General features: G+C 42.8%; 1 protein-coding gene across 1 annotated transcript; it reads right to left on the bottom strand.

Annotated features, from left to right (window-relative positions):
- Positions 1–3870: 3870 nt before the first annotated feature.
- Positions 3871–14244, bottom strand: LOC138802790 (ras-related GTP-binding protein A). Its single transcript, XM_069986455.1, has 10 exons — positions 14114–14244; positions 13852–13895; positions 13657–13756; positions 13510–13576; positions 12060–12282; positions 8463–8558; positions 8246–8368; positions 8077–8168; positions 6961–7076; positions 3871–4547 (listed from the first exon to the last, which is right to left on the bottom strand). The coding sequence occupies exons 2-10, from the start codon at positions 13876–13878 to the stop codon at positions 4450–4452; spliced, it is 942 nt and encodes a 313-aa protein (XP_069842556.1). The 5' UTR covers positions 13879–13895; positions 14114–14244; the 3' UTR covers positions 3871–4449.
- Positions 14245–15482: the final 1238 nt, after the last annotated feature.

The following is a 15482-nucleotide window of genomic DNA, read 5'->3' as shown; positions in this document are numbered from 1 at the left end:
AAGACCCACACTGCATGCCTGCAAAAGACATTGGGCAGTCGTCATTAGTCAGAAGTTGATACACAAAATAGCATAATACACATCACTTGTCAACCTGAACCATTCCCCCCGCTACCAATTAAAATCCCTACATACATGCTGGAGGTGGTGGTACACTATAAATTATAGGGGCTGAGGTAGGGTGGCATTATAAAGGATTGCTGAGGATGTGGTGAATTATTAAAGAATAAAGGTAATATCAGCTGGAGTATTCAGTAATATGCAAATAGGCATCTTTTGATCGATGGGCCTTTTATGCAGGCTAACTGTACAGAACATTCACACCCTTAATCAGTCCTTTCTGCTTCATCTTTATCCAGGTCTGATACCTTATGATCTGATTTACTTACAGGGACGTCCAGTAGTACTGGTCCAGCCTCCACCTGCTATTACTTTTCCCAACCTTTTCCACCTCAGGGCATCCCTTGGAAAAAAATTTCCTTTTGCGCACCCCAACCAAATAAAGTTCTACAAATTAGAAAAAACGTCAGTGACTTACAGGTGACATCTTCTGTGACCGTTCATTTTCACTTTTCTTCTCCATCTGGCCTAGACCACCATGACAATTTCTTTCAGCTAAAATTCATCTCTTCAGAACCTGCCAGACAAAAATCTCTCAGTGTAATAGGACCCTAAGATGTTTAACAATCTCAAACGAGATTGTTTATCGTTAACCTGAAATCGATCACCATATTACACAGAATATGATAGTTTACTCCTTCTGATCCCAGCAAAACAATGAACAATGTGCAATTACACTGAACGATTAGTGAAAAAATGCGGAACTTGAGCTAACGAATGTGGAATCACAGCGACCGATCAATGATAATTTTAGGTTCAGATCTAAATCAACGACATACGAACGATTTTTCATTGCCTGCAATTCCACAGAACAATTATCGTTTAAATTAGAATGATAATGATTTTTCGCAAAATAATCGACCCGTGTAATAGGGCCCTTAGGCTCCGCTCTTTTTCAACACCTTCCTTCCCTTTTGCCCACCTATAGGGTCACAAACAGTAGTAATTACTGTCTGGCATCATGTGCAGTTATGTGGGTTGCCTCCTGTATGTAGGATCCGCTGCTGTGCTCCCTATATAGTAATGGCCCCTGTTGTGGCCCTCCACATAGTAATAATGTATCCCACTCATATACTAATGCATCCTGCTGCCCTCTCCTTATAGTAATAATGCCCCCCATATAATAACATCCCGTTATGCTGGCCATATTGTAGTAGTACCTCCCTATTTTGCCCCTCATAGTAATAATTCCCTGTGATGTGCCATCCATAGTACTAATGCCCCCCACCCCCGCTGCGCATCAACATAAAAACAACATAACACTCACCTAATCCGGGCAGCTCTCTCCTGTGATCTCCGGGGACAGATCCTCAAGCAGGCAGGACGATGTCATATCATTGCACCAGATTAAGAGATCATGTTCCAGCGTCCCATGGGCTGAAGGCATAAAGCAAGATAAAATGCCTGCAGCCTATGGGACAGAATGGAGAAGCAGGTGCTAACAGCTCTTGATCTTCCATTCTGGTCAATCATTAGTGTTTAGCCCACTCACCCTGCGTTACAGTGAGCGGGCAAAGTGAGGGTGAGGGTACAGCATTAGTAGCTACTCGGTGGCAGCTTCTAAGGATGCTCAAATTGACAGAGTAATCATTCCAACCAAAATTGTGGCACCCCGATTGGGAGCCGCTGTGCTATTATGTGTAGGTAAATGGTATATCCTTATGGCCCTGGGTTAAGATCCCACCAGGGACAACATCTGCAAGGAGTTTGTATGTTCTCTCCCTGTTTAGCTGGCATTCCTCCAGGTACTCCGGTTACCCCCACACTTCAAAACATACAAATAGGTAAATTTAGAGTTTAGATTGTGAGTAGGGATGAGTGAATTTACAGGCTGCCAAGTTGATGGCTGAAAGGAGCCCTAAAGGAGACAGGGAGTGGCATGAGTGATGAAAAGCTATGCAAAGCGCTGCAGAATAAGGTGGCGCTATACATAGGAATTATTACTTAGAGACAACAATTAGTCTTCATTTCATCTTAATACAAGGTTCATAAATGACAGAAATTCCTTTTCCATAATCTTATTCATACAGGTGTTGCACAAAGAATAGAAACTGTTAAAGAGGTAATCTGGAAAAAATGTTTTTAAAATCAAGCCTTCCTGTACCTATCAGCTGCTGTATGTCCTGCAGGAAGTGGAGTTCTCTTTCCAGTCTGACACAGTGCTCCCTTCTGCAACCTCTAACCATGTCAGGAATGATCCAGAGCAGTAGCATACTAAAAAAAGGTCTCCTGCTTCGGAAAGTTCTCTACACAGACCGATGTGGCAGCAGGGAGTACCTTGTCTGAATGGAAGGAATACACCACTTCCTGCAGGACATACAGCAGCTGATAAGTATTAGAAGGCTTGAGAGTTCTAAATAGAAGTAATTTACAAATTACTTTCAGACACCAAGCAATTTAAGCTTTTGTCAATAACCACCCTACTTTCTTTACTCTTGGCCACCCTTTACCACCCTACTTTTCTACTTTCTTGGCCTTAAAATAATAACATATAATCAATACCTCTAGTCCAGCAGGCTGAGAAGACTCCATAATCTCAATTAAGGTATAGGAGCACAACCAATAAAGTGTCAAACAGGTGCTACAGAAAATGGTTGGGTTTCTCTTAACTGTGCACTTTAAAGAATCACCTCTTCAAGGTCTCACCAGTCCAAGCCAGTCTCTAAAGCAGCCCTTTTAGTAATTGACCTGGTGGCCCCACAGAACATGGCCTATGGCAGAAGTCGTGTACTCCTATCCCCCCCACTCCCATGGCACGGCATCCCTCTCAGCACACTGCTGTGCCAGACCGCAGGATGTTTGTGCCTTACTATGTCCCTGTGCACATGTAGGCTAATTGTAAAATACTTAAAGACAACTTAGACACAATAGACAATTCGGACACAGCATAGGTATAAACACAAACACAATGGAGCATAGTATTTAAATGAAGAAAATCCCTATTGTGTTTTGCTTTGGTCTAGTCTGAAATTGAAAGGGATATGCAACTCAAATACATGTTGAATCATTCTGCCTCTGGGGGACTAACAATTAGTTTTATACTTGGTATTACCTTTTCAGTCTCCTTTCGACACTTCTGCTAAAGACACAAAACTGTGTGAGCTGTTCTCTCCATCTTCCCCTCCTCCCTTTTGAAACCACTCACGTAAACAGCCGTCCTGGTCAGCTTTATGTACACTCTGTAATGCCGGGTGTGTTAATCACAGTGAGGTCATCAGCAACTTGACCTCAGATTAATCCTCCCAGCATTACAGAGTGCAGAATCAGCCTGCCAGGGAGTTGTTTGCATGAGCAGTCTCGGAAAGGTGAGGGGAGGAGGGGGAGATGGCGAGAACAGCTTACATGCAGTTTTCTGCGTCTTAAGCAGCAGCCTCAGAATTGGGGGAAGGAGACTGATAAGGTAATAAGTATGGAATAAAAAGGGCCAGAGATCAGCAAACACTCGCTAATTGTCTGATTGAATCTGACTGTATCTTTGTCTAAACAAGGCATGCACGGCTAATAACAATACATTTATTAGCCAAACAACTCGAGCCAACAGATGGCTTCTCTGAGAGAACAAGACACAGCCGATGGCACTGTACATCAAGACAAAAAGGCTACAAAAGTGAAACTAAGCAGACTTTTTAATAAAAATCTATGGAGAAAATGGCATTTTTACCATATAGGTAAAAAGCAATAATAAATTCTATGAATGCATGTTTAGGAATGGCGGATTAAAAAAAAAAATAATAATAATCACACTTTCAATTATTTTTTAGGCATAAATATTTTTATCCCAAAGCATAAAAATACACTGAATTCTTAAATCTGATTGCATTTTATCACAACTATAATCAATAATTAACCAAAAATTGCATTTTTAATATAAAGAGAGATGGTTAAGGAAATTAGAATGATACTTTAGAATGGGCATCTTCATCATAGGCACATGGGCCAGGATCTGAAGAAGCTGCACTACTAAAGCATCCACTTCCTTAACGCTGTCAAACATTTTAGCCTAGCCGTAGAGCGTGTAATCTCCTCTAAGGTCATACATCAGTGCACCATACCAGCACATAGGGAGGTAAGAAACATGCTAGAAATGTGCACAATTACTTGAGCTGTGGTGGACTAACCATTATTTACTAGTGTGTTACAGTCTTTGTTGTATTACCACTTTTTGTTACTTTGTTGCACAAAATATTTTCCATTCCAAAATGTATTGTTTAGGATTTAGATGAAATAGAGGTGAACTCCAAAGTACATTGCACAAAATAAAAATGGGAAACAGCGATAAGAAGTGTTATTTCTGAATGATGCCGGAATCAATGACCTCTGAAGGACGCCTCAGCGCATCAGGAGACTGTGCTTAGGACCATCCACACGCTCCAGCTTCTCAAAGTGTTTTCTTGCATTCCGTATATTTATTAAAGTCGCTGCTGAGGCTGTTGGAGAGAAGAAGAAGTTACAACAGGAGAGAGCCACAAAACTTACAATTAGAAGTACATGCCAGCATAGTCCTTTATCGCCAGGAAACAAAGTTGTTCATCAGTTTTTACTTTACCATTGTTTACTCACTGTTATTTTCTTATTTTAGAGCTTGTTTTGCAAAGTGTTTAACTGTTGTATTATACTGTACTATGACACTGCTTTATTATCTCCCTTATATACTGCCTCGAATATTATGTAGATTACTCTTCACTTTGGGATAAACCCTTTAATCCAAACGGATATCACCTGCTTCTCTTTGCCTATGGGACTGCACTGTTTGTGCTGTTGTGGACTCATCTTTTTAAGCGTTTATTTGACAGTCATGATTATAAACTGTAACAAAGAGGTTATTCTTGTACATATTTGTCCCCTGTACTATTATGGTCTAGTGCTAGTCCACAGGACTTTACGCTTGCTTTCAATTAAGCTATTATTTCTATTCTGATAAAAAAATACAACTCATATGTGGAAAAAGAGCACACTTGTTTTTACATGGAAAATACCCCAAGTATAAATGAAACCATTAAATCACTTAAAGGGGTAGTGCGGCGTTTCAAAATTATTCACTAAATAACACACATTACAAAGTTATACAACTTTGTAATGTATGTTATGTTAGTGAATGGCCCCTTTCCCCGTGTTCTCCCCCCACCCACGCTAGACCCGGAAGTGTGATGCACTATACTCACCCAATTCATGTCGACTCCCGTCCGCCATCTTGGGACAATGACGTAGTCTTCGGGAGGCCGGCCGAACCGCTCCATCCGTCCCTCATGCCGGCCCCCCTGTGCTGCATCAGCCGCGATTGGCTGAGCATAACTGTAACACGGTTGATGACACGGCAGAGGGGGGCTGGCATGAGGGATGGATGGAGCGGTTCGGCCGGCCTCCCGAAAACGACGTCATTGTCCCAAGATGGCGGACGGGGGTCGACACGAGATGCGGTGAGTATAATGCACCACACTTCCGGGTCTAGCGTGGGTGGGGGGAAACATGGAGAAGGGGGCCCATCACTAACATTACATACATTACAAAGTTGTGTAACTTTTTTTTTTTTTTTTTTTTTTATAACTGTAATTTTTATTAAAATTTTCCACTCAGAAGAAAATTTTTTTTTTGTTTTAAACAAACACACAAAAAGGTATCCCCTTAACCGGGAAATCGTAAAAAACAAAACAGAAAGTGTACATATACAAGTAATTAGCATATTATCAGTTCTGCATAGCACTCGAGGTGTCCGAATCAGAAGGTTGTGTAACTTTATGATGTGTGTTATTTAGTGAATCATTTTGAAACGCCGCACAACCCCTTTAACACCACCTACTCATAAGAGGTTTTGGCTTATGGGAACCATACAATAAATTTAGGTAAATCTGGCGCCCTTGGAAATAGAGCACCTACCTTTTAACTTGAGTCTTTAGAAAAATCAAATGTGAACTATTCATTATATATACACACACACAAACACACACACACACACACCGAGCACAACCTGATGTAACATGCTAAAATTAAAGCCACAAGATGATGTTTAGTTTTTGTTTATTATGTTGTAATATTCTGGGTTTTTGTTTAACCTATTATTTTATTTCATAAGCTACAGTTGACTTAAATTTGTCACATCGCAGCTAAACATTGTACTATCTATTCCTTGTACACTGTTTATACCTTGTCTTTCTTTATATGATACATATGTTTTTCTTTGAAAAAAATTAAATAAAAACAATTGAAACAGGAAAATACATGTAAATAATCCAGTATAGTTTCTTATCATATAAGAAGAAGAAAAAAAATACCCACACAAAATACTTCCCTTCCCTAGCTATCCCATAGCAATGCTTCTCTGGTTGCCCAGTGGTCTCTGTGCACCTTGCCTCTGGTGATAACATGGCTGCCTTAGTCACATGTGATGTCATGTAATCTCTAGAGTAGCGGTTCCCAAACGTCCATGAGAACCGACATTGCAGTGTGCATGTTTCCTTTAAGCATCCCTAAAATCTGTGGTTGTACAAGTCCTAGGGATGCCCCGAATGCTGTAATGTTCAGCACGCTCACTTAAAAGCCAATGTAGTGCAGGGTGAGCGGGGTGAACAGCAAAAGGAACTGAATGGAGGAACAGGACCTATCCTGCTCCTCCATTCATTCTCATAGGCTGCAGGCACATCATGCTCGCAGCCTATGAAATGTCAGAATGTTATCACTTCAGCAGGCATCTTAACAAGTAGGGGTGCACAGCAGGGGGCATTATTACTATGGGGTCCATTTTACTATGTTGGGGTGTACTGCCGGAGTCATTACTACTACTGACTTTTTAGGTGGATTATGGATTGGAGTTAACAGCAGAGAATTTGAAAAGTAAAAACTTACGAATTGAGGGGTCAGACATTACAACCATGACATAGGTGTTGGATGTGAAAATATCTATAAAAGCAGCAAAGTTGGAATTTCGAACCTCCATGCTTTGAAAAGATGCAGCCAGCTTACTGTGGATAGAAAAAGAAAGGGTACAAGACCATGAGCACAGTTGTACCAGATCATGTATTAACTAAGAGCCATCATACTCGGTATAAACTAAATAATTACATAACTGTTACATCAAGGAGACACATGGTTTTATAGCCCTTATTTTCATTTTTAGAACGTAGGATATGCTTTTATTCTCGGCTGCAAAGAGGCTTTCACAAGCTCCTGTACTGCTGCAGGCTGGGAGAATAAAAACATTTTTCCACGCTCCTTTTGTCTCCTTGACCTAACAGCTTTCTAACAGTGTCAGCAGCTTGGAACCTGAACTGCAGCTCACAGACCTAGATTAAAAATCAAAAGTCTTTATATAGAGGGTTTATACCTTTTTAGGCCACGTTCACACAGTGTATTTGGCTGCTAAACAGCGGCCGTTGTTGTAGAGTGCAGCAACGCCCGTTGTTTAACAGCACTGTTAAATTGAATAGCAGTCTATGGAACCACGACTGCAGTGTATACACTACGGCCGTGGTTCTTAGTGGTCGCACAAAATAATTGACAGGTCTATTTTGTGTGGCCACCATTCAGTGAAGAGCGGCCGTACAAAACAGCCTGTGCTCACAGTGTAAAGTACAGTTCCCGGCCATTGTGGTCTATGGCAAATTAGAGTGCGGCCACACCCGAATGTGCCCGCATTCCAATTGAAATAAAGTGATGTTCATCTGGCCCCTACTGCAGTATCATCCAGGTAAACATCGGCCGTTGTTTGACCCAGCCAAGTCAAGCAATGGCTGATGTCCAAACATTGCGTGAACATGGCCCTAGAATTCTTCATGGCCCTCATATTCTTATATGTATCCATAGCAGAATTTGCGTCTTTCAATGAAAATATCCAATGAGTCTGCTGAATTTCATAACCAAAAACTCCAATTTCACTAACTGTAATATTGACATAAAAAAATAAATAAATAAATAAAAAGCTGAAACGGTTTAAAGAACTGAAGAATCTAGCTTCTGTCTTACCTGCAGCTTAACTTGAACTGCTTTATAATATTACTGATCTTCTCAAATCGGTGAATATCCCTTTGCTCCTTACATTGATAATGAGAAATGACCTGTAAAACAGAAGACTTAAAATTTCTAATGCTGCTCAAAAATACTGAGTACATCTAGCACTTGGTGCAATACTCACCAAAAATGTTGCCCTTTCAAATAACAAAACTTCATCTGCCTCAATAATCTGGGCAAAGTTACGCAGGTTGGATTCGAGCTGCTGAACGTTAGGAATGAGCTGGTAGACTATACTGGACCAAGCCTGGATAGAGAAAAGTGCACAAAAGTGGGACATGTACAAAGGCTAAGATACTAACACTTATCTCTTCAGAATAAACAAGTCAGGCATCATATACCTTGTATAACGTCTCATCCCAAATAGAAGTCCTAAAGCAGGCACAGTCTAGGGGTCGGGAAAGACGCCTTAAATCCTCTTCTCGTTCCTTAAATATCTAAAGACAACAAAAACAAAGTCAGCAAACCATTCACTGCCATGAGAGAGGAAGGTGATAGGATTGCATATATTCAATGTCAGTGTGGTGCTAAATAACATTTTTCACCACTAAAGCTATTGTGGAAATTTGTAGAAGCAAAAAAAAGCCAACCCACGAATCAGTAACGCAGACAAAGAATCACTATGTGCTGAGAAAAGCTCCTTCTAGAGAGGGATACATGTCGTTGTCATCTATAAATCTAACAAGAACAGGGCCTGAAGAAATGGAGCTTTTAAACAGTGAGAGGCCTCTATATGAAACCCCGTTTTTTTTCTCCCAACTACCTGCTTACTGCCGGCATGGCGATCCTGATGGTGTGGTCCATTTTTCAAAATGCTGCCAAGTTCCTGCGATCCACTCCAGTTTCTTCATGTGCACTGCACACTCTATGCACTGGAGGTGGGCCCAGCGCCCCAGTGTAAAGATATCCCCTCAGTGACACACCTCCATTAGAATCAAGTCTGGCCACATAATTACACTGGGGGATGCAGGGCCTGTCTTCACTGCATAGAGCAGGCCGGCACACAAAGAAAACGTCGCCGATCATGGGAGCCCAGAAACGTTTTGAAAAATGGAATGTGCCACCAGGATCTTTGCCCCAGCGGTGACCATGAAGTGAAAAAAATAAATTTGCTAAGCAAATTGGTACATTCACTTTAACATACACTCACCGGCCACTTTATTAGGTACACCTGTCCAACTGCACGTTACCACTTAATTTCTAATCAGCCAATCACATGGCGGCAACTCAGTGCATTTAGGCATGTAGACATGGTCAAGACAATCTCCTGCAGTTCAAACCGAGCATCAGTATGGGGAAGAAAGGTGATTTGAGCGCCTTTGAACGTGGCATGGTTGTTGGTGCCAGAAGGGCTGGTCTGAGTATTTCAGAAACTGCTGATCTACTGGGATTTTCACGCACAACCATCTCTAGGGTTTACAGAGAATGGTCCGAAAAAGAAAAAACATCCAGTGAGTGGCAGTTCTGTGGGCGGAAATGCCTTGTTGATGCCAGAGGTCAGAGGAGAATGGGCAGACTGGTTCGAGCTGATAGAAAGGCAACAGTGACTCAAATAGCCAACCGTTACAACCAAGGTAGGCAGAAGAGCATCTCTGAACGCACAGTACGTCCAACTTTGAGGCAGATGGGCTACAGCAGCAGAAGACCACACCGGGTGCCACTCCTTTCAGCTAAGAACAGGAAACTGAGGCTACAATTTGCACAAGCTCATCGAAATTGGACAGTAGAAGATTGGAAAAACGTTGCCTGGTCTGATGAGTCTCGATTTCTGCTGCGACATTCGGATGGTAGGGTCAGAATTTGGCGTCAACAACATGAAAGCATGGATCCATCCTGCCTTGTATCAATGGTTCAGGCTGGTAGTGGTGGTGTCATGGTGTGGGGAATATTTTCTTGGCACTCTTTGGGCCCCTTGGTACCAATTGAGCATCGTTGCAACGCCACAGCCTACCTGAGTATTGTTGCTGACCATGTCCATCCCTTTATGGCCACAATGTACCCAACATCTGATGGCTACTTTCAGCAGGATAATGCGCCATGTCATAAAGCTAGAATCATGTCAGACTGGTTTCTTGAACATGACAATGAGTTCACTGTACTCAAATGGCCTCCACAGCCACCAGATCACAATCCAATAGAGCATCTTTGGGATGTGGTGGAACGGGAGATTCGCATCATGGATGTGCAGCCGACAAATCTGCGGCAACTGTGTGATGCCATCATGTCAATATGGACCAAAATCTCTGAGGAATGCTTCCAGCACCTTGTTGTATCTATGCCACGAAGAATTGAGGCAGTTCTGAAGGCAAAAGGAGGTCCAACCCGTTACTAGCATGGTGTACCTAATAAAGTGGCCGGTGAGTGTATGTACATCATTTTGGAATACCATATTGACCCACATATTGGTCTTTCGATGAAAAAAAAAAATAGAGATTTAAACATTACTGTTAGTCAATCCCTTTTACCATGCACCACTTTTCAGTGCTTGTTTTTATTTAGTTTGCTTTGTTAAAAGCTAGTAGTGGATCATAATAGGAAATTTTAAAAGGCGTTATCCGGCGCTTAAAAATTTTTCATATTATGCTGCAGACATATGGAAAATAACAAAGAGCCTATGCTTACTTTTTCGCACTCTCTCGGCATTTTTCTACAGCATTTACAGTTTCGCCAGCTATTTGCAGCCACCACCTCTAAAATGAAAGTCTCTGGAGCGACAGCCCGCTCAGCCAATCACTGACTGAGATTGGACAGCACCGTGGCCAGTGATTGGCTGAGTGGGCTGTCACTTCAGGGACGAGTTAGTCTCAGAAGTGGTGGTGGCTACAATCAGCAGGGAAAACCGCAGAAGATCGCCGGGGGAGCCTGTTTAGGTAAGCGTAGGCTCTAGGTTATTTTCTATATGTCTGCAGCACAATATGAAACATTTTAAAGTTCTGGATAACCCTTTTAATACCAGTTTTGTTAAAAGAAAAACATATCAACCTTATAAACCTTAAAGTGTCACTGTCGTTTTTCTTTTTGCAGAAATCAATAGTCCAGGCGATTTTAAGAAACTTTGTAATTGGGTTTATTAGGCAAATATGCCATTATCTGCATTCAAAAAGCCTCCCTCCTCTTTTCCATTCACTGCAAATTATCAGGAAATTGTGTCTTGTTGCATCAGAAACAACCCTGTCTGTTGTATGGAGAGGGGAGGGGGGAGGAGGAGGGAGGAAGATTAGTCGCCAGTAGAAAGCAGAGAACAAAGGATTACACAGTGGGGAGCTGCATGAAAGCCAGAGGTCAGTGCTGACTGTCAGAGGAGATAGACAGAAGAGACAGATGTGGTCAGCGCCCAGTCCCATCAATTTATGCTTTCTCATATCATTATGTGGTTATTTTGAGCACGAAGGTAAAGCCCCTGGATTCCGGGGTAGCCATAAAATAGAAACAACAGGATTCCTTCAGCTCAGATAAAACATTCAAGGTTTATTGGAAATTCTTAAAAGGAACAGCCAAACAGCCAAAGGAACAGGCTGTTCCTTTTAAGAATTTCCAATAAACCTTGAATGTTTTATCTGAACTGAAGGAATCCTGTTGTTTCTATGTCAGAGGAGATAGCCCAGTGATGTAGCTGTAAATTAACTCTTTGTTGTCCTGTTTTGGTGCCTCATCTCCCTCTACCCCTCCCCTCTCCATAGACAACCATGAAGATAGGCGGGAGAGCTTTTAACTGCTCTTTCATTATAAAAATGCATTTTTCAACTAATAAACCCAGTTATTTTCTTAAACTCGCCTGTACTATTGATTTCTGGGGGGAAAAAATATATATATTAAACAACAGTGACACTTTAATGTGTGAATAAGGTCAAATCCTTCTCTACATCATTTTAGATACTTATGTTGTACCTGCTTTTAACAAATCTGATATACGCATTTATACCACACGGTCTACTAACCAGGTCTCTTTGATCTTCTTGTACCAAGTCCATCTTGTGAACCAAGCAAAACACCTTTGCATCTGGAGAGTTCTGAAGAATGGCTTCCAAACAGGACTGGTAATAGTGCATGTCCTTCTCCAGCTCCCGACTCTCAACGTCAAAGACATAAATGAGGACTTCAACATTGCGGAATATGTTGTCACGCTGGCTGGTAAAGTAGTTCTCCATGAATGTGTCCTGACTGCAGATGTAAAGAAATTTTGTTACAGAAGCAAAGTGTACATTTACCCACACTGTAGGACCAGCAAAATAATTCAGATCAGAGGCAAAGCTAGCAGGGCGGGGAGACATGGAGCACAATAGAACACAGATAGAAAGAGGGTGGGAGGTCACTCACCAACTCACAGTCACAAAGGGCTGACAAAAGGACTCAAATTACAACATAAAATACTTAAAGGGGTTTACGTATGCTTTTTAATGAAGCTTATCACCCCAAATATCACCCCTCTGAAGCTTCAGCTCCTTCACCCATAAGATGAGTTCTCCACAGTGGTATACTATGTCAAGGAAAACAGGCGTAGATGCTGGGTGAAAAATGTCACCATTGGGACCAGCACAACAGAGGCAGAGGAATGGGTAGGTATACTTTGTTTATTATGTCGTCCCCCCTAGTCATTTTTTTAGTTTCACAAGACTTCCTGTTTAATGGAGAATGCAGTATAGTATACAGCAGCATCCATTTTTCATCCATTTTTCCCTTTTGCAAATATGTTAAACAGATGGGGGAAAAAAAGCAGTTTGAACTCTTAGCCCTCAGAGTAAAGGCCTTTTACACGGGCAAATTATCGTGCAAACAAAATTGTTAAATTGTCTGAATTTAAGCAAAAATCTTCTGGTGTAAATGCGGCGACCATCAAGCGGTGGGGCAGATAAAAACCTTCCCCAGTGCACCAAAGTAATTTACATAGTGGATTCAGCTCAAACTACTGAAAAACTGCCCCACTGAGGACGTTGCTGGAATCACAGATATGCTGATAAAGGTACCTTTTAGACTATTTTTTTAAATTAATTTGTCCAAATTGATAAAAACACACACCCTCTCATCACCAAATGTGTGTGCATGACTGGTGCTGCATACAGGAGGCAGAATTAATAATTTCTCTCCAATGTTCCAAAGACTAAGCCCAGAAAACCACTCTAAAAACATTTCAAGGGGATGTCTGATGATTTTTTTTCTTTTTAAGGGTATGTTCAGAGAAAATGGGGTGGAATTCCAACCTGCTTCAGTGTCAGACCACATCTCTATGGGAAGGCTCACGCGAGCCCTCCCATAGAGATGGGGTCTGACACTGAAGCAATTGGAGTGTTCCGCCATGGAATTCCACCCCATTTGCTCAATGTGAACATACCCTAACTGGGAAACTAAAAACTGGGGGGGGGAGTCAAATACATTAAAGAGAAAGCTTACCCGCCACAGTCCCACAGATTCAGCACCAAGTTCCCCAAAAAGCGGACATGAGAGTGCTCAACATCAACTGCAAGAGAAGCAGAGAGTAAAATGACTACCATACTAGTGCCGGGACCAATGCCCTGAAGGGACGGAGCCAGGACTTACTGGTGGCGCCCAGACGCCGCGTGTCTCGTGCAATGTAGTTGGCGAAGATGATGGACCTCATGCTCGTCTTCCCTGAGCCGCTCTTCCCCATCAACAGCACCTGTAAGAAGACATCATCCATCAGCACACATAGACCCTGATGGATCCTATACACCACCTCCTCATGGAGATCTGGGGGGTTGGGTAGTCACTTGCCTTTTTCTTCATGGCTGAACTGGGCATCACACAACCAGACAAATCTGCACAAAGAAACACAGACATGATGAGATTACAGTATATAGCATACAGTATCAATGAGGCCTGCAGTGCAGGAGGAGCTGAGGGCGACCCCCATACACCCAGCCGCATCCACCACTACACGGGTGTCCCCTGCCCCACAACCCACCCGCGGACAACACGCCGCCACCACCACAGCCGCACGAACAGTAACAACCCCCCCACCGCTCACTACACCCACCGTGCAGACTACGACCACGGCTCCGGAGGTTTCCGGATCACATGATTCATCACATGACAAAAGCGGAAGTTGAAACGGGAAGCCTGGAAACACGTCGTAGATGCCCGTAAGATGGAGTTCTCCTGAGGACGGGGCAGGCGCGCTTCCCATCATGCTCTGCGCTGGCACACCTCATTGGAATACGATACCCGGGGTTTCCTGAGGGCGGAGTCAAACACTGCGGTTGTAGTGCGGTTTGTGCTACGTGTAAAATCAAGCACATAATTGTAATAGCTCCGTATCCTGTGTGCTGTGTGTAATGGAGACTGGTCTGTCTGGCTTCTATATGGGGTACATGGAGAAGGGACTGGTATTTCCCTCTATGCATCCAGACACTGCGGGGGAGATTTATCCAGCAGTCTCCAGGCCCTATTACACGGAACGATTATTGACCGATATCGGCTGTTACGTCCTATAATCGTCCCTGTAATAGAAGGCAATGATCAGTCAACATGAACGATGTCAGCTGATCATTGCTGTCGATGAAAGACTAATGACATAGCAGCGATCTGCTGATGTCGTCCCGTGGAATAGGAGTGGCAGCAGCAGACCGCCGCCATCCTTTATGGGCTGCCCGGATGATATAGCGATCTCCCGGGCAACTCCCCGCAGCCCCGTCGTACTCACTCGCCGCTGCCATATGCGATAGCGAGGAGCAAACGGGAGCTGACAGCACTTGTTTGCTCCTCTATGTCGTCCCGTGTAATACAGCCATTACAGTAAGCATCCCCACGTCCTGTAAATTACGGACCCCTACAGAAGGTGGAGCAGCATCTATGTATCATTATAATGCTGGGAGTTCCAAATCTGTTGAAAACTTCCTGCTACTGTACTGACACAGCCACACAGCACAGTAGTAGTTTAAACAGGTTCAGAACTCACAGTATCATAATAATACACACAGCTTCACCTCCCGTAGTGGTCTGTAACCTACAGGAAGTGGAAATGCAGTCTAAGGCCAGGTTCACACATAACGTAATTGCAGCAAAATCCAGTGCAATTCCTGACGCTGTCAGTGTCAATAGGTGTACATACAGTGAAATTTTCATCCTGCTGCGAGTATGAAAACGCCATCTCCCTGCGGCGGCATAGTTCGCGCTCCTTCTTGCTCCAGGAATCCTGACATCCCACGTCAGGATGCCGGGAGTCCCAACAGCAAGCCAAAACATGGACTGGTATTCACCAGGCGGCTAAGGGGTATGGCATTTACATATTTGCAGCGGGATGAAAATTCCTTAAATTAAAAGTAGCTCTAAGAATCTTAAAAATCCGATATTTGCACATTATGGTGCGTTCACACAGACAGATTTATTTTACAGATTTTTGAAGC

This window comes from Dendropsophus ebraccatus, chromosome 10 (genome assembly GCF_027789765.1).
Source record: "Dendropsophus ebraccatus isolate aDenEbr1 chromosome 10, aDenEbr1.pat, whole genome shotgun sequence".
Lineage (NCBI taxonomy): Eukaryota > Metazoa > Chordata > Amphibia > Anura > Hylidae > Dendropsophus > Dendropsophus ebraccatus.
This window is presented reverse-complemented; position numbering and strand designations above follow the sequence as displayed.

Excerpts from the sequence above, each read along its gene's own strand:
- LOC138802790 (XM_069986455.1), bottom strand. The coding sequence starts at position 13,878 with ATGCCCAGTTCAGCCATGAAGAAAAAG. Across the intron at positions 13,757-13,851 it reads GTTCAGCCATGAAGAAAAAG|GTGCTGTTGATGGGGAAGAG; the intron begins GCAAGTGACTAC and ends GTCTTCTTACAG. Across the intron at positions 8,369-8,462 it reads GGGATGAGACGTTATACAAG|GCTTGGTCCAGTATAGTCTA; the intron begins GTATATGATGCC and ends TTCTCTATCCAG.